Source organism: Pongo pygmaeus, chromosome 23 (genome assembly GCF_028885625.2).
Source record: "Pongo pygmaeus isolate AG05252 chromosome 23, NHGRI_mPonPyg2-v2.0_pri, whole genome shotgun sequence".
In the NCBI taxonomy this organism is placed as follows: Eukaryota; Metazoa; Chordata; class Mammalia; order Primates; family Hominidae; genus Pongo; species Pongo pygmaeus.
This window is the reverse complement of record NC_085931.1, coordinates 34958514-34978689: the sequence shown is the minus strand read 5'-3', so window position 1 is coordinate 34978689 and position 20176 is coordinate 34958514. Positions and strand designations below refer to the sequence as shown.

Here is a 20176-nt window from a genome sequence, read left to right as displayed (position 1 = left end):
TGTGATTTCCTATGCCTGTCTTTACTTTAATCTCTTAATCCTGTCAGTTGAGGAGGATGTATGTCACCTCAGGACCCTGTAATAATTGCATTAACTGCACAAATTGTACAGCATGTGTGTTTGAGCAATATGAAATCTGAGCACCTTGAAAAAAGAACAGGATAACAGCAATTGTTCAGGGAATAAGAGAGATAACCTTAAACTCTGACCACCGGTGAGCCGGGCAGAACAGAGCCATATTTCTCTTCTTTCAAAAGCAAATGGGAGAAATATCGATGAATTCTTTTTCTCAGCATGGAACGTCCCTGAGAAAGAGAATACGCACCTGGAGGTATCGGCTTATAAACAGCCCCCCTGGGCGTGGCCTGTCTCTTATGGTCGAAACCGCAGAGGTGAAATATATTCCAGTCTCCCATAGTGCTCCCAGGCTTATTAGGAAGAGGAAATTCCCACCTAATAAATTTTGGTCAGACCGGTTGATCTCAAAACCCTGTCTCCTGATAAGATGTTATCAATGACAATGGTGCCCGAAACTTCATTAGCAATTTTAATTTTGCCTTGGTCCTGTGGTCCAGTGATCTCGCCCTGCCTCCACTTGCCTTGTGATATTCTATTACCCTGTTAAGTAGTTGATGTCTGTCACCCACACCTATTCGCACACTCCCTCCCCTTTTGAAAATCCCTAATAAAAACTTGCTGGTTTTTGTGGCTTGTGCGGCATCCCGGATCCTACCAACGTGTGATGTCTCCCCCAGATGCCCAGCTTTACAATTTCTCTCTTTTGTACTCTGTCCCTTTATTTCTCAAGCCGGCTGATGCTTAGGAAAAATAGGAAAGGCCCTACATGATTATCGGGGCAGGTCCCCCAGTAGAGTGGCACATGGTGGGCACAGGTCAGGCATGGGAAATGGGGGGCCCCAAGGCCACAAGACACGTGGGCAGGTAGCCCAGAGTGTGTATGGAACATCCTGTTTATTGGTCGGCAGTGACATCTACTGTCACATTTGAGAACTGCATCCACAGCCACATGGCTTCCTGTGAAGACCTCAGGGCAAACTGGGGAACCCTGCCCTTCTTGGAAGGTGATGCTAGGGGGGATGAATAACACCTTTCTTGGAGGTTTGAATTCCTCAGGGCCCCTCTGGCATATTGGTCTTCCTAATTCCTCCCTTGATCCCCCAGCTCTAGGGGTAGTAGCTTCTTGCAGTGTTTACCTCTGGGTTAATCTGGATTCTCTCTGTCTTTGGAGTTCTCTAATGCATGGTTACCAATTCTTTATAACAAGTTCTCTCTGTTAAAATAATTGTGGTGGGGTCCATCCCTTGGATATACATGGAGGTCTGTGTGACAATGTATAATCTTACTATTTGCTGTTATTACAAAACTGTCCTAGAAGACATGAATGCTTGTTAAAAGAAATCTTTTATATTTCCTAGACTTCAAACACCATTGCTATGAACTGTGAAACATCGCCTATATCCTTTAATAGTTTGCAATTAGAGTTGGTTACTTACTTAATATTTTGTTGCCCTGGTGATACAATTATGTTGACTTGTTATTGTGAGGTTACTTTGGTTAACCATGATGAGGATTACTAGCACATACTTTTACTCCATATGTATAATACAACAATGTAGTAAAACCAATAACTCTTGGTTCTCTATTCAAAGTGTCTGGAATCTTTATTCTATTTAAAACACTGATGACGTTTGCCAATTTTTGAGTGTTCTTCATGTTATTGATTTGTAGGAGCTCTTTATATATTGCAGATTTAGTCTCTTACTGGTTATGCATGCTGCACCTGAGGAGTAGCAGCACTGCCAAGGACACTGAGTGTCTTGTCTGTGCAAAGCTTCACATGAAGCTGGAGACAAGGGACTGGGGCAAGAGGGAAAGATGAAAAGGGGCAAGTAAGTAACAGAATGAATCCTTGTTGCTAATCTCCTGGCCTCCATCCCGGACCCTTCAGGGGATCCTGGCAAATCGAAGCAGCATAGCCGGATAGGCCTCTGGTGAGGGTGTTGGGAGGGTTTTCTTGGCCGCCTGTTCCAGAATGCTAAAGATGATGCTGTGGGCCTCCTGGCATAGCTCAGCACCCAGGAAAGCCTCCACTCGTCCACGCCATGCTGCCAGTCGTGGCCGTCCCTCAAACAGTTCATAGCCGAGAGCCACCGGCTGTAGGGACAAGGATGAAAAAGTTGTGGGGATACAATTTTCCCAGTTGTCACTGCTGACCCGAATTCTGGAACCATGGGCAGAAGTATCAGAGACATGGTCCATTCTCCAGCCCCTAAGTGAATGGACCACAGGGGCCCAGGCAGTATGTTCAGCCTTAGAGCCCAAGAGCAGCCGGGGTGAGACCCCACACCCAGGCAGGAGGCAGAAATTCAAGGTTCTGGCCCCAGATCATCCAGAGACTTGCTCTGTGATTCCGGGCAAAGTTCTGGCTTTCTCCAGGCCTCAGTGTTTCTGTCTGCCTCATGGGTGTGACACGAAGAGGGACACTGCCCACAGGCTGAGCTCACACCTGCATCAGCTCCTCCAGCGCCATGAGATCAGCCAGCGTCACCTGCTGGCCAGCAAGGAAGGGCCTGTCCCCCAAGAACTTGTCCTCCAGCCATTGCAGGGCCTGGTCTATGGCAGTCCTGTTGCGTTCCACCTTCTCCTCGGGCACCTGGACCCCAATGAGTGGCCCCAACACCTGATGGGGGCAGAGAATGGGTCAGTCTATGGCCCCTGCCTACTGCCAACTACTCTCTGGTGGGCAACCACTCTCCAGATGGCTCTTCTCACCTGGACCCACAGGGGTACACCAAAGGTGCCACGGATGCAGTCGGCATGCCAGCCCAGGTACTCATGAACACGGGCACGAGCCTGCAGGTCAGATGGATACCAGTGGTCTGGCGTCTGGTACTTACAGCTCAGGTAAATCAGGATGGCCGAGCTGGGAATGAATGGGCAGTGGCTGTAAGGACACTGGCACCAGGCCTTTACCCCTAGCTGCTCCCATCCCCCAGTGGGGCCCGGGGGCATCTCTGCATTTGAAGGACTGCCCTCCAGCCTCGCCCTCCATCTCCAGCTCCCCGACACCACCCCGTCCTCCTCCGAGTCTCCTCCTGTCTTTGTTGCCTTGGGCACCGACTCTTGGCTGGACCTTCTGCTTTGCACTTTGAGAACCTCATCTCTGTGATATGCCAGCAACCGCCCTATGAGGTAGAGACTCCTGTTAGCCCTTTAGCACAAGAGAAAACTCAAGGTCAGAATGGTCAAGTGACTTGTCCGAGCCGGTGCAGCTCAGAATAGGCTCCCTGGACCCCTGGAACCCTGCATGGGGCTGGCACACAGTGGATGCTCCGTGGAGTCCCTTGCATGTCCACGTGCTTGGGTCAGGGATCACGAGGGCAGGAATGTCTCTGGCCCTCGTCTGACAGGCCCCCAGCCATCACTTCTGCAGCCACCTGGCCTCTTGTCCTTTTCCTGCCCAGCAGCTGGACCTCACCACGAGCTGTGCCCTTGGGCCATGGCATTGGCCTCTAGGCCCGGCCTGGGCAGACTGGGGTAGTCTGTGACAAGTCACTAGAGGCTCTTTTCAGCTGGCATTTGTTGAACCTACTCTGCGCAACCGTGGAAAAATGTTCCCTTGTCTTCTCTTCTAATACCCTTCAGTCAGGGAGTGGAGAGGCCCTGGGGTTCAGAAAAGGCTGAAGATGAGAGGTGCGGGGACATGCTCTATTAGCCCCTGCTCATCCCGGTCACACCCGAAGCTGTACCTTCTCCCCAGATCCCTCTCCTTTCTTTTCTTTTTTTTTTTTTTTTTTTTGAGACAGAGTCTCCCTCTGTCGCCCAGGCTGGAGTGCAGTGGCAGGATCTCAGCTCATTGCAAGGTCCGCCTCCTGGGTTCATGCCATTCTCCTGCCTCAGCCTCCGGAGTAGCTGGGACTACAGGCGCCCGCCACCACGCCCTGCTAATGGTTTGTATTTTTAGTAGAGAAGGGGTTTCACCGTGTTAGCCAGGATGGTCTCGATCTCCTGACCTCGTGATCTGCCCACCTTGGCCTCCCAAACTGCTGGGATTGCAGGCGTAAGCCACCGCGCTGGGCCTTTTTGAGACGGAGTCTAGCTCTGTCGCCCAGACTGGAGTGCAGTGGCGCGATCTCAGCTCACTGCAAGCTCCGCCTCCTGGGTTCACGCCATTCTCCTGCCCCAGCCTCCCGAGTAGCTGGGACTACAGACGCCCGCCACCAACGCCCGGATAATTTTTTTTTTTTTTTTTTGTATTTTTAGTAGAGACGGTGTTTCACCGTGTTAGCCAGGATGGTCTCGGTCTCCTGACCTCGTGATCCGCCCGCCTTGGCCTCCCGAAGTGCTGGGATTACAGGCCTGAGCCACCACGCCTGGCCAGATCCCTCGCCTTTCCCCTCCCTCGCTGCCCCATGGGGTATGGGAGGGCCAGTGGGGCCCGGGGCCAATGGGGAGAGTCAGGGTAACATGGGCTCCGGATGCGGGAGGGGAGAGGGAAGGAGGGCACCTTTCGGTCAAGATGAAATCACCATCCTTGAGCGTCGGCAGTTTCCCCAGGCTGTTGATCTGCAAGAACTCCTTGCTCTTGTGCTGCCCTGAAGAGGAAGAAGTCAGAAAAGGTCTTCAGAGTAAAAACGCTGCACCTCTACACCCTCCCTCCCCCTGCCCAAGCGGAGCCCCACAGCCCTGAGAAACAGCAAGGTCTGGGACCAGAGGGCTGGATCAGCCCCATTCCCTGGGTGAGACTCGCTGTCCTGCCACATTCCGGGGCAGCTCGGGGGCTTTGGTGGGTGGGGCCAGGTGCAGCAGGTGGATGAAGAGAAGTTTTCTAGCCAGGACTCTGGTGGGCCAGGGGAGGGGAGGCAAACTGGGGTGGCTCATCTCTTCTCCTCTCTTAATTCTCACAACAGCATGTCCTTCTCCCAAGGTCTTCTGGGCTTTGTGAATTTATATGCGTGCATTCCACGCAAGAACTCTGTAAACTCCATTCAGTATTTTCTTTCCACCCCTACAGAGCAGAAGGTAATATTATCCTCCTTTTCAGAAGGCAAGCTAAGGTTCAGAGAAGGCTGTGACCCCTCCAAGGCCACTCAGTCGACAGCATTCTCTGGTGGCAGACGCTGCAGGAGGAGGTGAGAGGGCTGTGCGGGCGGCGAGACGCTCAGGGCAGAGCAGGGCGGGGGCCTGGGGGTGCACTGGGTTTGTGGACACGCGGGAAAACCGGCTGGGCCCACCTTTGATAAGATCCACGGTGCGCAGCTCTAAGGGGATGCCATTCTTCTTGGCGAAGATGTAGACGGCGCGGCTGGGCTGGGACAGCAGGTCCAGAAACAGCTCTAGGCCCATGGCGGGGGCGGCAAGGACAGCGGGGATGGCAGTGAAGGCGCTGAGGGTGGTGTGGGCAGCAGCTGTGGCAGGCTCCCGGAGCGCCGGGAAATAGGGGATCAGGCCCCACCCCCTGGGGACAGCACCCAATTGGAGCGCACCACCCCCGGACCCGCCTCGTCCCTTCGGTTCCTGTCCAGTCCTGGCCGGCCGAGACTCCAACACCAGGTGCGTGCGTCCCTACAGGGAGGGCGGTCGCTATGAACGCACAGCTGGGAGGGTGGAGTTGGAGCTGGGGCCCTTGACCGGGAAGGAGGACGCGGATGCAGGGGGCTGACTGCAAGGGGAAGGGGAACCAGCTGGACAGGGAGAAGCAGGTCTGCTTTTCGGGATCCCGGTGCCAGGGACCCTGCCCAGTTCCAGGCGTCGCCCCGACCCAGAAACGACTGGGACCCGCCGTCCTGGAAAGGCCCCAGCGCACCGACATCTGAGGGTTCGTTCAGAGCTCTGTTTCTCCGCGATGCATGGCGGTGGAAGGGAGGGAACGAATGGGATCCCCCAAAAGGGATCTTAGAGTTTCACCCAGCGGGCTGTGACACTTGCAGGTGTCCCAGACTGGTGGGAACCTTGACTGGAAGGCTGGGGTTAAGGATGAACTTTCTACCGTCCAGACTGTCCTCTGCAGAGCAGCTGCTGCCAGACAGCGGGAGGTCCCCCTCGGTGCACAGGATGGTGGCAGGAAGCCCGTAGCCGCAGGGTGCAGGAATGACTGCGCGGGAATCTCCTTTTTTCTCCCTGAATCCCAGCCCTGGCATCTCACCAGGGGGCACAGTGATGGTCCCGGGCTGGGCCCGGGACTCTAGCTGAATCTTTCAGAGTATCCCATCCCTCTGGCCAGTGGCCCAAGTGAGTGAACCAGAATGCTTCCTTGGCAGTTTTGAAACTGGAACTGGAGAGAGGAGCTCCCTATGGGGAGGTAAATGGGAGCTGGGGCCACCTGTAGTGACATTTCCTGAGTTCAAGGAGTAGACGAGTCTGAGACAGAAAAGCTGACTCAGAGAAAGGGAGTGATAGCAGGGCGTGGTGGCCCACACCTGCAATCCCAGCTACTCTCATGGAATCTGTTTCTCTGATGTCTGGGTATGAAAGGACTTTCTAAGCCTCAGAACAGTGGGAGAACTCAACAAAGAAAAAACCAATACATATACAAGGATATTTTCTGGAAGAAAAAATGGATTAAACTTAAGCAAAAAACTGGGAAGGATCTTGGTAAAAGATATATCAGAAGGAAGTAATGTTCTTTAAGATGTTCTTAGAAACCCATCGGACAGGTGGGGTGTGGTGGTTCATGCCTGTAATCCCTGTACTTTGGGAGGTAGAGGTGGGCGGATCACTTGAGGTCAGGAGTTTGAGACTAGCCTGGGCAACACGGTGAAACCCCGTCTCTACTAAAAATACAAAAATTAGCGGGGTGCGGTGGCACACTCGGGAGGCTGAGACAGGAGAATCACTTGAACCTTGGAGGCAGAGGTTGCAGTGAGCTGAGATCATACCACTGCACTCCAGCCAGGCCACTGAGCGAGACTGTCTCAAAACAAACAAACGAACAAACAAAAAGAAGAGAAACTCATCCGACGAAGACACAGGAAAAAAATGAGCAAAGGAAATCAGCAGAGGTTTCACTGAAGGAGAAAGAGATATGGTCAATACAAGGATGAAAACATGTTTAACTTCGGTAATAATCAAGTAAGCACACACCAACACAACATGCACATACTGTTTTTATTTATCAAAGGTGCACATGGTTTTGAAATGAGTACTTCTAGTTAATATGTACAGAGCACTTACCCAGTGCCCAGCACGGGGGTGGCACCCTGTGTGTAAGAGAGCATGAAACAGGGAGACATGCGCCCTTCTGAAAGTAAGGGACCGCCTCTCTGGAGGATCCACTGGGCAATAAGGAGGTTTCCACACCTTAACTGTGTCTGCCTTGACCTCTGGAGCCTGGGAGCAGAGCCCCCTCCAGCTGGTGGGGAAGGAAGCAAGGTGTGTTTGAGGACAGAATGGAGAGAAGTTGAGCAGAGCAAGTGTAGACTCTTCCTCTCCAAAGTGTGGTCAATGGACTGGGAGTATCAGCATCACCAGGGAGTTTGTTGGAAATGCAGAGGCTCAGGCCCCACTGTGACCTTACTGATTGGGAGCATAAACTGTAACCAGATTCCAGGGAGGATTCATACACACATTCCCATTTGATCAGTGGGGGGTAGTAGGAGGTGAGGTGAAAAGTGGGGAGGGGATGGCTACTGCACTGGAGAAGGCTGGCTTTGTGTTGAGGCCTTTCTCATGAGGGCAGTGGGGAGCCATGGAAGGCTTTATTCAAGGGAGGGTATGGGCACAATGAGATTGCAGAAGGATCCCACTGGTTGCCTCGTGTGAGGACCCAGGGAGAAGGGTGGGGCTGTCCCTGTTTGAGTAGGAGATGAGGGCTACTGGTGGCTATAAGTGGAAAGAAGTGAGCAGAGGTGAGCAGAAATCCCAAGGGCTGGTGATGATAGGATGATGGTGGGAACCAGGATGGGCTTTGGGCAGACCCTGACCCCTCTCTCTGCCTGTCGGCCCACCAGATAATAATCCCTGTGTTCCTAGGCGAGTCAGTGCCACCCGAGATGTTGGCGGCCACTTTGGCTGAGCTGGACGGATGCCTGCAGCTGCTCGAGGACAAGTTCCTGCGGGCCAGGCCTTCCTTTCTGGGTCCCGTATCACTGTGGCTGGGTGGTGGCAATCACGGAGCTGATGCATGAGAGTGCCATGGGGTGGGGTGGCCCACTGGGCTGTGGTGTATCTGGGAAGGGAGCTGCCATCCCAGCTCGTGTTGTCTTTTCTGGCTGTGGGACCCTGTGTGAGTCACTTCTCCTTCTGAGCCTCAGTGTCCTCATCTATAAAATGGGGCTTTACAAACCCCTCACCACAGCTATGTTAAGAGGCTTCCAAGTGTCCCCAGGGAGGGGGATATCCTAGCCCATCACACGCACGGTGGAGGAGGGAAAATCCAATCAGAGAACCCCTAAAGCAGGTCATGCTGCCTTACACTTGGCTATGCCCATCCCCTCTGCTGACTCTGTCTTCCCCTAGCCCATCAGTGCTGGCTGCTGAGTCTTTGAAAGCAGACCCACGATGGCAGCATGGTGCCCAACACGTGGAGGCTGCAGTGGGGGAGGACCTCTTCCAGGAGGCCCTGGCAGCTGTCCTGAAGGCCAAGGACCTGCCTCCAGTAGAACCTGCTGTTAAAGAGAATCTGAAGACCTTAATGCAGCTTTTCTTGCTGTGAGTGCCTGTCCCAGACTTGCTGAGCCCCTGAGGGGATGCTGTGTTGGTAGAATAAAGACATGGAACTGTCTGTCTCCTTGGTTGAAAAGAAGACATATCTGCAAAGTCTCTCATTCACAGTTCCTCCAGATACCATGCCTGCATTCCTTTTCTCTCCTACCCCATTCCGTTCTAGCTTCCATGTGACCTCTGAAAACAGCTTTGGCAAACACTTACTTGACCCTGTCCTTCTGTGTGGAACTTTCTATGGTTCCTCACTGCCCAGAAGCTAAAGTACAAGTCATTGAACTTTGCATTCAAGGCCTTGCTCCCACTCCTCCAGGGGGCCTCTTCTGCCTGCACACTCTTATACCCCTCTCTGGGCTCCCACCTTGGCCTCTTGGCCTCTGCTCATGCTGTTCCCTCCTCATCTTTTTCACCTGGTGCCCTTCCTGGTCTTTTGGCATTTGGCACCCTGTCTCTTCTCCAGGGAGACTTCCCTGACCTCCCCAGCCCCAGTCCAGGTCAGGTGACCTCTCTGGGCTCCTCAGCCCCAGTGTTTCCATGCGGGGGATACCCCCAGACTGAGCATGTATCATAGATGAAGGGTGACCTGGTGGAAAGATGTCTGAATCAGGATCCGCCTTGGTCTCCTTGGTCTCTCTCCTCACTGTGGGGCGATGTTGTGTTCCACAAGTGGGGTGCAGGGCTGGTTCATGAACCTCCTTGCGGGAAGGGAAGTCCCTCTCCCATGCCTCCTCATAGCCTTGACAGCAGTCTTCTCTACACCCCACTCCCTCACCACTGGCTTGTCCATGCCCCACACCTGGTCCCAGACTTGCCATCTGTCCCAGCCTTCTCCCCTTAGGACTGTCATATTTACCTATCGTGTGTCTCAGATCTACTGATATCTGAGTCATCTAATAAACAGACTGCTAATAGGACAAGATCATGACAGACAGAGACTCTGTCGGCTTTTCAGTGGAGGCTCCTTTAAGTATGCACACTTATAGAGAATTTTATACATGTAGTTGAAATTGTACATATAAACTTACAAATTTTTCTTTCTTTTTTGCGAGGGAGGGGGGAGCCTGGGTCTCACTCTGTCATCTAGGGTGGAGTGCAGTGGCACAGTCATAGCTCACTGCAGCCTAGATCTCCTGCGCTCAAGCAATCCTCCTGCCTCAGCCGCCCAGCTAGCTAGGACTACAGGCACACACCACAGCAGCTAGATTTTTTTTTTTTTTTTTTTTTTTTTTTTGTAGAAAAGAAGAGAATCTTGCTATGTTGCCTAGCCTGATCTTGAACTCCTGGGCTCAAGCAATCCTCCCTTCTTAGCCTCCCAAATTGCTGAGATTACAGGTGTGAGCCACATTGCTTGACCACAACTTCAATCATATTTGAAATGTACAATTCAAGTGATTTTGCCACACTGACCACAGACTCATGTTTAAGCCACGCCAACAGAATTCCATGTTTCTTGGAGTTTTTTTGAGATGGAGTCTTGCTCTGTCGCCCAGGCTGGAGTGCAATGGCGTGATCTCGGTTCACTGCAACCTCTGCCTCCCCGGTTCAAGCGATTCTCCTGCCTCAGCCTCCTGAGCAGCTGGGATTACAACGCTCGCCACCATACCCGGCTAATTTTTGTATCTTTAGTAGAGACGGGGTTTCGCCATGTTGGCCAGGCTGGTCTCGAACTCCTGACCTCAGGTGATCCGCCCGCCTGGACCTCGCAAAGTGCTGGGATTACAGGTGTGAGCTACCATGCCCGGCCTTTCCATGTTTTAAATAACATATTTTGCCACCCCCTGGTGGACAGTGCCTCACCACCGGCACAAGAGGCTACACAGGGAGATGTCAATGGGGACCAGGCAGGGACAGGTATTGTCGTGAGCCCAAGGGTCCTGCCTAGCCCTACCAGCGCCCCCACGAGTAACCACATCTCCTGACTGCCCAAGCGCAGATTTCCGTACTGAACATGAAATTGCCTGACTTCGAAATGATGGCAAATCATTCAAAAAAATTTTAAGCTCCCGTTGTATTGGTTATTAGGGTCGAGCCTGGGGAAGACCCCTATAGGTGTGTGTGTGTCCTTGTGTGTTGGGGGTGTTCAGACCTCTAATAGGGCTAGGAACCAGGCGACCACAGCGCGGAAAGCTTGAGAGGGAAATCCACCTGGCGCCAGGCAGGAGGGTCGGGGAAGATACGTTGTGGAGTGGGGGGGGCACTACCGGGTTAAAGACCTGTAGTGGGTGGGGCTACATGTAGGGCGGAGACGATGGGACTTCCGGAAATCAGAGCCGGCACACGTGACTTTTGTTTGCAGAAGCGGGATATACGCTAGGCAGCCAATCGGGGAGCGCCGAGTCTCTGTCCAGCCAATGAGAAGCCAGGTTGCTGTGGCTTCTCGCCCCTCCTCCCTGGTCCGCGAGCCTTGGGTACCCCCAGCATTTTTTCCGCCAGAGCTGTTTCCGTTCCTCTGCCCGCCATGCCCTTCCTAGAGCTGGACACGAATTTGCCCGCCAACCGAGTGCCCGCGGGGCTGGAGAAACGACTCTGCGCCGCCGCTGCCTCCATCCTGGGCAAACCTGCGGACGTGAGCGTGGGCCGGGCAGCACGGGGCGAGGGGAGGTTGGTGGGCCAGGGGTCCGGCCCTGTCCCTGCTCCGCCTCCCCGACAGTGACCCCGAATCTTTTCCCCAGGGACCACTCCCCACTCCTTTCCTCACGCCAAGCTCTGACTTTCCGTGCTCCACGATCCCGCGGCTCCCCCTCCGCACGTCTTTCCCTTGTCGCCCTCCCCAGTCATGACCCGGACGTGACCTTCAGGGATCGCGGCCTGTACCGGGATCCCTGTCCCCGCGAACACTGCGTGTTTCGGCTTTCGCGCGCTCGGGTCGGGACCCCAGAGGTAGCCCGGCCGGCTCCAGCTTCGGGCAAAACTTTTCATGTCCCCTTCAGCGCGTGAACGTGACGGTACGGCCGGGCCTGGCCATGGCGCTGAGCGGGTCCACTGAGCCCTGCGCGCAGCTGTCCGTCTCCTCCATCGGCGTAGTGGGCACCGCCGAGGACAACCGCAGCCACAGCGCCCACTTGTTTGAGTTTCTCACCAAGGAGCTAGCCCTGGGCCAGGACCGGTGCGTAGGGGCAGTAGGGGATCCATGTGGGACTGCCGCAGACTGGAGCCAGTGATCCTGTCTCAGGGGGAAAAACCCATTTCTTGCCCTGCCCAGTAAGGACACATCAGGGTCTGGAGCTCTGGGGCCCCCTGACCCCTTAGGTTCCTGCTGTTAGGACCATCTTCAAAGTGGGAGCAGGATTGAATGAATTTCTCGCTCTGCTCCTCAGTGTGTAAGTCTGTGAACCGGGAAGGCTCTCTTTTAACACCCCCGGGGCAGTGCAAGGGTCATGTGGGATTGTCTGTGTGCTGTACCTGCCTTGGCACCTCACAGGGTAGGTACACGTGGCTGAAGTGTGATTTTCTAGCACTTATCCAGGCTGGTCAGAAGGAATTCTGGGTATGTTCTGAAGTTATGTATTTTGGACCTATGGCCCAGCGACGTTCCAGGTGAGGTTCACGGGAGACTCACAGAGTAGTGAAAGAGCATTGGCCTGGATGTCTAGACATCTGCTTTCTGGGTCCTGCATAGCTGGGGGACCCCAGACAAACTTGGAAATGAACCATCTCCAGTTGGCAACCTCCTCTTTTGTGAAAACAGGGGAAAAGATCTCCCTCCCCCACAAGAAGCCTCTACAACCCAAACCTGGCGTTCTGTGACCGAGTTAAAGTTTCCTCTTGGGTAAAAGATATTCTTGAGCCTCATCCATGCCTAGGAGGAAGTAAGGGCATGAGAAGCTTGAAAGGACACTGTCCAGGCACTGTGGCTCATGCCTGTAATCCCAGCACTTTGGGAGACCGAGGCGGGAGGTTCATTTGACCCAGGAGTTGCAGACCTGTCTGGGTAACATAGTGAGATGCCATCCCCTAAAACAGTTTTAAAAATTAGCCAGACATGGTGCTGTGCACCTGTACTCTCACTTAGCTGGCAGGCTGAAGTGGGAGGATGGTGTCAGCCCAGGAGGCTGAGGCTGCAGTGAGCTATGATTGCGCCTGTCAGTGAGACCTTGGCTCAGAAAAAAAGACCTTTGAAATGGAGCCTTTGTTAGTCCATGAAGGCCGATGAGGAATGGCTGATCCTGCTGGGTCCTCCCTCAAGCTACAGAGGAATAATACAGTCAGCCCCCTGTATCACTGGGTTCCACATCTGTTGATTCAAACAGCCATGGATTGAAATATTAGAGGAAAAAAAATTGATAATTGCATCTATACTGAAAATACATATAGACTTTATTCCTTGTCATTATTCCCTAAACAATACAACTATTTACATAGTACGTATATTATATTAGGTATTATAAGTAACCCAGAGATTATTTAAAGTATATGAGACGATGTGTGTAGGTTATATGCAAATATTACACCATTTTATGTAAGGGACTTGAGCAAATGTAGATTCTGGTTTCCTCTGGGGATCCTAGAACAAATCTCCCACGGATACTGAGGGAAAACTGTTATTCTAACAACAAGTGTTGTACACTTACCATGTGCTAGATACTGTACAGGTACTTTACACTCATGATCCCATTTGATCCTTACAATCCCTGTCCACTCTCCCTTTGCTCAGACAAGACATGCTATCCCCATGAGGTAGATAATCTCCATTATTCTAATTTTATGATGAGAAGGCTGAGGCTGTTCATACTCCCGACCCCCCCAGCCAGGCTATCCCAAGTTCTGGTGTTCCTCTCTGGAAACTCGCTGTTACCTCTGAGAGGGGCATATTCACTTACGGCACAGACATTAGTGGCGGGGTTGGTGGGGTGGGGGGTCACCGTGTGCTCAGCCTTTGAGAAAACAGGTGGCTGAGGTACTGTGCCCTCAGGGAGCCTGCAATTAGGAGGCAGGGTGCCCCTCAGTACACAAACTGATGGAGATGATAGAGTGTACGGCACACACACCGAGGCTACCGTATGGTGTGTCTGTCCTAGCTGGGTCATGATGTGCAGCCACATCCCACACCTGAGTGTCCCACTGCCCTGCTGGGGGTTAGGGAAAATAATTACTGGGATGAGCAGGTTTGCAAAATGCCTGGTGGACTGAGGCAGACTGTCCTGAGTACCCACAGTGGGAGTACCTGGCAGGGGTCTTGCAGGATGTGGTGTTAGCCAAGGAGCTGATGATATCTTTTTCTCTGTCTCCTGAAGGATACTTATCCGCTTTTTCCCCTTGGAGTCCTGGCAGATTGGCAAGATAGGGACGGTCATGACTTTTTTATGATTGGGCACGGAGGGATCCAGGGCATCTGTGAGCTGGCTGCTTCTTCCAGAGAGATCTCTTGGCAGAGTGAGGGCCTGGTGATAACCAGCTTTGGATTATCCCGCATGAAACATTCCTGTGATCACATAATCCTCTTCTTCATCTTCATATGAAATAAATGAAGAGAGCTTCCTCATTCAAACATGACTTCGCACCTTCTGTTATCTCTCCTGGGCATCTGGGGCCACCATGGGCAGGAGGGCTGGTGGATAAGACCGTAGGGAACCTGGAGGGGGATGATTTCCATCTTCAGGGCTGCTGTCTGATGTTTAGACTGCTGAGATCTGGGGCTGGAAGCCTCAGCCTGGAGGCTCTGCTCTCCACACCCATCTGCAGGCCTGTGGGAAGGTGTGAGCAGCTGGTCCAGCTGGGGCCTTCCTGCAGACTGCTGACCTGAGGCTCCTGTCCTCAGCCCCAAAATGGGATCAGACCTCTGTACTCCTCCTGAAGCCTACTCCCTCCATGACTGGCTGGGCAGCCTGCCATGCCACTCTCCCCTTTTCCCCACCTCTGTAGAGTGGAGGCAGGGGTTGCCTGTGTCCCTTTGGGGGTTGGTCACTGGTTTTCCCGAAGCAGGGTCCCCAGTCTGCCCCTCCTCCTCCCCAGGGTTGCAAACTTCGACTCCTCCCTTTGACAAGACTCAAACCATCCTCCCAGCTGCCCCATCCCCCCTTCCTGGCAGTAGCACTACCTTTCACAACATTTCCAGCCCAGGGGCCCCCAGGCCGGGAGGACAGTTCGGGGGACAAATGGCAGGTCTGTAATGCTTCCTTTGTCTTCTCTCCTGTCACAACTGTGCCACCTGCACACTTACACTCATGGACACACAACCATAAACATACACACATCCACCCACATCTAGTCACAACGATTCATCTCATTCTTCACACACATACACCCACATATACAATCGTACCATTTACACACAGTTAACTCATATACACACACATATACACCCAATCACACAATTCACTCACATCCAACAAAGTCACACAACTCAAATTCACACATATAGACCAAACCCCCACACACATACACACACATACACAATCACACCATTCACTGACATTCATAGACAGTCATCACACAATTCACTCACACATACACCCCGTCACACACAGGCACACAATTCACAGCAACAAAATCACACAATTCACTTATCCACCCACATACACAAATTCACACTGCTCACATTTACACACAATTCACTAAAATTCACGTATACACCCATGTACACACAGTTCACTCGCATCACACACATATACACCCACACATGAACAGTCACACAATTCACTCACATTCACACAGTTTACTGAAATTTGCACACATACACACACACCACACACAGGCAATTCAGTCACATGGCCGAAAGCCAGTCCTCACCTTGCTACAGTTCCCTTCCTGGTGTCACCTCCGCCTTTGGCCCTCAGCGTCCCCTTCCCATGCCTGGATGGCTGGGGAGCCCTGAACACACCCCATCTTCATGCCTCCAGCGCTAGCCCAAGCCCTTCCCTCTGCCAAGAGCACTAAGTGCAACTCAAGGTCACTTCTAGGGACACTTCCCTGCCCCTCCTGCCAGGTGACCTGAGGATCCTACTGGCCCCACTTGACAATGATGCACACCATGGTTAGTTCAGCTGAGGTCGCTCTCCCAGACTTACTGCCACCTACACAGCACTGGGACTGACTGTTTAACTTTATTCTTTATTTCGTGTACTTTATTGGAGTGTCCATCGAAAGCAAAACCATCCAATTAGGAACAATCCAAAGGCAGCCGGCATGGAGTGAGTGCAGTGGTGGAAACTCAGATTACTGCAGCCTCGACCTCCTGGGCCTAAACAATCCTTCTGCCTCAGCCTCCCGTGCAGTTTGGATCACAGGCTCATGCCACCATGCTGGGCTAATTTTATGACTTTGTAGAGACGGGGTCGCACTTTGTTTCCCAGGGTGGTCTTGAATTCCTGGGCTCAAGTGATCCTCCCACCTCAGCCCATTTTGCAAACCTGCTCATCCTGGTAATGAGCGTTCCCCAACCCCCAGCAGGGCAGTGGGACACTCAGGTGTGGGATGGTGGCTGCACATCAGCATGACCCACCTAGGACAGACACTCAACACAGTAGCCTCATCGTGTGTGCTGCACACTCCATCATCTCTATCAGTTTGTGGGCTGAGGGGCAACCTACCTCCTCCTAATTGCAGACTCCCTAAGGACACAGTGCCTCAGCCACCTGTTTTCTCAAATGTTGGGCACACGGTGACCCACCCCCCCAGCACTAATGTCTGTGCCATAAGTGAACATGCCCCTCTCAGAGGTGACAGCAGTTCTCAGTGAGGAGCAACACAGCTTGGGACAGCCTGGCTGAGGGCGGGGGAGTATGAAGAGCCTTAGTCTTCTCATCATAAAATTGGCATAATGGAGATTATCTACCTCATGGGTATAACATGTCTTGTCTGCACAAAGGGGAAGTGGACAGGGATTGTAAGGATCAAATGGGATCATGAGTGTAAAGTACCTGTAGAGCATCTAGCACATGGTAAGTGTACAACACTTGTTGTTAGAGTAACAGTATTCTCTGAGTATCCTTGGGAGATTTGTTCTAGGATCCCCACTGGAAACCAGAATCTACATTTGCTCAAGTCCCTTACATAAAATGGTATAATATTTGCATATGACCTACACACATCGTCTCATATACTTTAAATAATCTCTGGGTTACTTATAATACCTAATATAATGTATGTATTATGTAAATAGTTGTATTGTTTAGGGAATAATGACAAGGAATAAAGTCTATATGTATTTTCAGTACAGATGCAATTATCAATTTTTTTCCTCTAATATTTCAATCCATGGCTGTTTGAATCAACAGATGTGGAACCCAGTGATACAGGGGGCTGACTGTATTATTCCTCTGTAGCTTGAGGGAGGACCCAGCAGGATCAGCCATTCCTCATCGGCCTTCATGGACTAACAAAGGCTCCATTTCGGAAGGTCTTTTATTCTGAGCCAAGGTCTCACTGACAGGCGCAATCATAGCTCACTGCAGCCTCAGCCTCCTGGGCTGACACCATCCTCCCACTTCAGCCTGCCAGCTAAGTGAGAGTACAGGTGCACAGCACCATGTCTGGCTAATTTTTAAAACTGTTTTAGGGGATGGCATCTCACTATGTTACCCAGACAGGTCTGCAACTCCTGGGTCAAATGAACCTCCCGCCTCGGTCTCCCAAAGTGCTGGGATTACAGGCATAAGCCACAGTGCCTGGACAGTGTCCTTTCAAGCTTCTCATGCCCTTACTTCTTCCTAGGCATGGATGAGGCTCAAGAATATCTTTTACCCAAGAGGAAACTTTAACTCGGTCACAGAACGCCAGGTTTGGGTTGTAGAGGCTTCTTGTGGGGGAGGGAGGTCTTTTCCCCTGTTTTCACAAAAGAGGAGGTTGCCAACTGGAGATGGTTCATTTCCAAGTTTGTCTGGGGTCCCCCAGCTATGCAGGACCCAGAAAGCAGATGTCTAGACATCCAGGCCAATGCTCTTTCACTACTCTGTGAGTCTCCCGTGAACCTCACCTGGAACGTCGCTGGGCCATAGGTCCAAAATACATAACTTCAGAACATACCCAGAATTCCTTCTGACCAGCCTGGAAAAGTGCTAGAAAATCACAGTTCATTTTTATTTATTTATTTATTTTGAGATGGAGTCTCGCTCTGTCGCCCAGGCTAGAGTGCGGTGGCACGATATCGGCTCACTGCAACCTCCACCTCCCAGGTTCAAGGAATTCTCCTGCCTTAGCCTCCCGAGTAGCTGGGACTACAGGCGCCTACCACCACGCCCGGCTAATTTTTATTTTTAGTAGAGACGGGGTTTCACCATCTTGGCCAGGCTGGTCTTGAACTCCTGACCTTGTGATCCACCCGCCTCGGCCTCCCAAAGTGCTGGGATTACAGGCGTGAGTCACCGCACCAGGCCAGAAAATCACACTTCAGCCACGTGTACCTACCCTGTGAGGTGCCAAGGCAGGTACAGCACACAGACAATCCCACATGACCCTTGCACTGCCCCGGGGGTGTTAAAAGAGAGCCTCCCTGGTTCACAGACTTACACACTGAGGAGCAGAGCGAGAAATTCATTCAATCCTGTTCCCACTTTGAAGATGGTCCTAACAGCAGGAACCTAAGGGGTCAGGGGGCCCCAGAGCTCCAGACCCTGATGTGTCCTTACTGGGCAGGGCAAGAAATGGGTTTTTCCCCCTGAGACAGGATCACTGGCTCCAGTCTGCGGCAGTCCCACATGGATCCCCTACTGCCCCTACGCACCGGTCCTGGCCCAGGGCTAGCTCCTTGGTGAGAAACTCAAACAAGCGGGCGCTGTGGCTGCGGTTGTCCTCGGCGGTGCCCACTACGCCGATGGAGGAGACGGACAGCTGCGCGCAGGGCTCAGTGGACCCGCTCAGCGCCATGGCCAGGCCCGGCCGTACCGTCACGTTCACGCGCTGAAGGGGACATGAAAAGTTTTGCCCGAAGCTGGAGCCGGCCGGGCTACCTCTGGGGTCCCGACCCGAGCGCGCGAAAGCCGAAACACGCAGTGTTCGCGGGGACAGGGATCCCGGTACAGGCCGCGATCCCTGAAGGTCACGTCCGGGTCATGACTGGGGAGGGCGACAAGGGAAAGACGTGCGGAGGGGGAGCCGCGGGATCGTGGAGCACGGAAAGTCAGAGCTTGGCGTGAGGAAAGGAGTGGGGAGTGGTCCCTGGGGAAAAGATTCGGGGTCACTGTCGGGGAGGCGGAGCAGGGACAGGGCCGGACCCCTGGCCCACCAACCTCCCCTCGCCCCGTGCTGCCCGGCCCACGCTCACGTCCGCAGGTTTGCCCAGGATGGAGGCAGCGGCGGCGCAGAGTCGTTTCTCCAGCCCCGCGGGCACTCGGTTGGCGGGCAAATTCGTGTCCAGCTCTAGGAAGGGCATGGCGGGCAGAGGAACGGAAACAGCTCTGGCGGAAAAAATGCTGGGGGTACCCAAGGCTCGCGGACCAGGGAGGAGGGGCGAGAAGCCACAGCAACCTGGCTTCTCATTGGCTGGACAGAGACTCGGCGCTCCCCGATTGGCTGCCTAGCGTATATCCCGCTTCTGCAAACAAAAGTCACGTGTGCCGGCTCTGATTTCCGGAAGTCCCATCGTCTCCGCCCTACATGTAGCCCCACCCACTACAGGTCTTTAACCCGGTAGTGCCCCCCCCACTCCACAACGTATCTTCCCCGACCCTCCTGCCTGGCGCCAGGTGGATTTCCCTCTCAAGCTTTCCGCGCTGTGGTCGCCTGGTTCCTAGCCCTATTAGAGGTCTGAACACCCCCAACACACAAGGACACACACACACCTATAGGGGTCTTCCCCAGGCTCGACCCTAATAACCAATACAACGGGAGCTTAAAATTTTTTTGAATGATTTGCCATCATTTCGAAGTCAGGCAATTTCATGTTCAGTACGGAAATCTGCGCTTGGGCAGTCAGGAGATGTGGTTACTCGTGGGGGCGCTGGTAGGGCTAGGCAGGGCCCTTGGGCTCACGACAATACCTGTCCCTGCCTGGTCCCCATTGACATCTCCCTGTGTAGCCTCTTGTGCCGGTGGTGAGGCACTGTCCACCAGGGGGTGGCAAAATATGTTATTTAAAACATGGAAAGGCCGGGCATGGTAGGTCACGCCTGTAATCGCAGCACCTTCCGAGGTCCAGGCGGGCGGATCACCTGAGGTCAGGAGTTCGAGACCAGCCTGGCCAACATGGCGAAACCCCGTCTCTACTAAAGATACAAAAATTAGCCGGGTATGGTGGCGAGCGTTGTAATCCCAGCTGCTCAGGAGGCTGAGGCAGGAGAATCGCTTGAACCGGGGAGGCGGAGGTTGCAGTGAACCGAGATCACGCCATTGCACTCCAGCCTGGGCGACAGAGCAAGACTCCATCTCAAAAAAACTCCAAGAAACATGGAACTCTGTTGGCGTGGCTTAAACATGAGTCTGTGGTCAGTGTGGCAAAATCACTTGAATTGTACATTTCAAATATGATTGAAGTTGTGGTCAAGCAATGTGGCTCACACCTGTAATCTCAGCAATTTGGGAGGCTAAGAAGGGAGGATTGCTTGAGCCCAGGAGTTCA

General features: G+C 53.0%; 3 protein-coding genes and 1 long non-coding RNA gene across 7 annotated transcripts; 2 read left to right on the top strand and 2 right to left on the bottom strand.

Annotated features, from left to right (window-relative positions):
- Nucleotides 1-1656: 1656 nt before the first annotated feature.
- LOC129022970 (glutathione S-transferase theta-2B) lies at nucleotides 1657-5387 on the bottom strand. The gene is made up of 5 exons (XM_054469359.2): nucleotides 5256-5387; nucleotides 4529-4616; nucleotides 2794-2944; nucleotides 2528-2701; nucleotides 1657-2175 (listed from the first exon to the last, which is right to left on the bottom strand). The coding sequence occupies exons 1-5, from the start codon at nucleotides 5365-5367 to the stop codon at nucleotides 1966-1968; spliced, it is 735 nt and encodes a 244-aa protein (XP_054325334.2). The 5' UTR covers nucleotides 5368-5387; the 3' UTR covers nucleotides 1657-1965.
- LOC134739268 (uncharacterized) lies at nucleotides 4219-8751 on the top strand. The gene is made up of 3 exons (XR_010125889.1): nucleotides 4219-4760; nucleotides 5066-7092; nucleotides 7993-8751. It is a non-coding gene; the product is annotated as an uncharacterized LOC134739268 (long non-coding RNA).
- Nucleotides 8752-11066: 2315 nt separating this feature from the next.
- Nucleotides 11067-14170, top strand: LOC129022973 (D-dopachrome decarboxylase). Of its 2 annotated transcripts, none has more exons than XM_054469364.2 (3): nucleotides 11067-11248; nucleotides 11613-11788; nucleotides 13917-14170. In XM_054469364.2, the coding sequence occupies exons 1-3, from the start codon at nucleotides 11141-11143 to the stop codon at nucleotides 13987-13989; spliced, it is 357 nt and encodes a 118-aa protein (XP_054325339.1). In that variant the 5' UTR covers nucleotides 11067-11140; the 3' UTR covers nucleotides 13990-14170. The 2 variants fall into 2 exon arrangements, with proteins under 2 accessions (XP_054325339.1, XP_054325340.2); XM_054469365.2 differs by lacking the exon at nucleotides 13917-14170 and adding an exon at nucleotides 12209-13430 and having other exon boundaries at nucleotides 11613-11790.
- Nucleotides 13534-19055, bottom strand: DDTL (D-dopachrome tautomerase like). Of its 3 annotated transcripts, none has more exons than XM_063662887.1 (3): nucleotides 18884-19055; nucleotides 18344-18519; nucleotides 13534-14254 (listed from the first exon to the last, which is right to left on the bottom strand). In XM_063662887.1, the coding sequence occupies exons 1-3, from the start codon at nucleotides 18989-18991 to the stop codon at nucleotides 14134-14136; spliced, it is 405 nt and encodes a 134-aa protein (XP_063518957.1). In that variant the 5' UTR covers nucleotides 18992-19055; the 3' UTR covers nucleotides 13534-14133. The 3 variants fall into 3 exon arrangements, with proteins under 3 accessions (XP_063518957.1, XP_054325336.1, XP_054325338.1); XM_054469361.2 differs by lacking the exon at nucleotides 13534-14254 and adding an exon at nucleotides 16817-17667 and having other exon boundaries at nucleotides 18884-19054; XM_054469363.2 differs by lacking the exon at nucleotides 13534-14254 and adding an exon at nucleotides 16817-17678 and having other exon boundaries at nucleotides 18884-19052.
- Between the last annotated feature and the right edge of the window lie 1121 nt (nucleotides 19056-20176).

Coding starts and splice junctions, on each gene's coding strand:
- DDTL (XM_063662887.1), bottom strand. CDS start 18,991: ATGCCCTTCCTAGAGCTGGACACGAATTTGCCCGCCAACCGAGTGCCC. Junction 18,520..18,883: donor TCCTGGGCAAACCTGCGGAC/GTGAGCGTGGGC, acceptor TGTCCCCTTCAG/CGCGTGAACGTGACGGTACG. Junction 14,255..18,343: donor CTAGCCCTGGGCCAGGACCG/GTGCGTAGGGGC, acceptor ATCCCCCTCCAG/GTTCCCTACGGTCTTATCCA.
- LOC129022970 (XM_054469359.2), bottom strand. CDS start 5,367: ATGGGCCTAGAGCTGTTTCTGGACCTGCTGTCCCAGCCCAGCCGCGCC. Junction 4,617..5,255: donor CACCGTGGATCTTATCAAAG/GTGGGCCCAGCC, acceptor CTTCCTCTTCAG/GGCAGCACAAGAGCAAGGAG. Junction 2,702..2,793: donor GTGTACCCCTGTGGGTCCAG/GTGAGAAGAGCC, acceptor TGCCCCCATCAG/GTGTTGGGGCCACTCATTGG.
- LOC129022973 (XM_054469365.2), top strand. CDS start 11,141: ATGCCCTTCCTAGAGCTGGACACGAATTTGCCCGCCAACCGAGTGCCC. Junction 11,249..11,612: donor TCCTGGGCAAACCTGCGGAC/GTGAGCGTGGGC, acceptor TGTCCCCTTCAG/CGCGTGAACGTGACGGTACG. Junction 11,791..12,208: donor AGCCCTGGGCCAGGACCGGT/GCGTAGGGGCAG, acceptor CCTATGGCCCAG/CGACGTTCCAGGTGAGGTTC.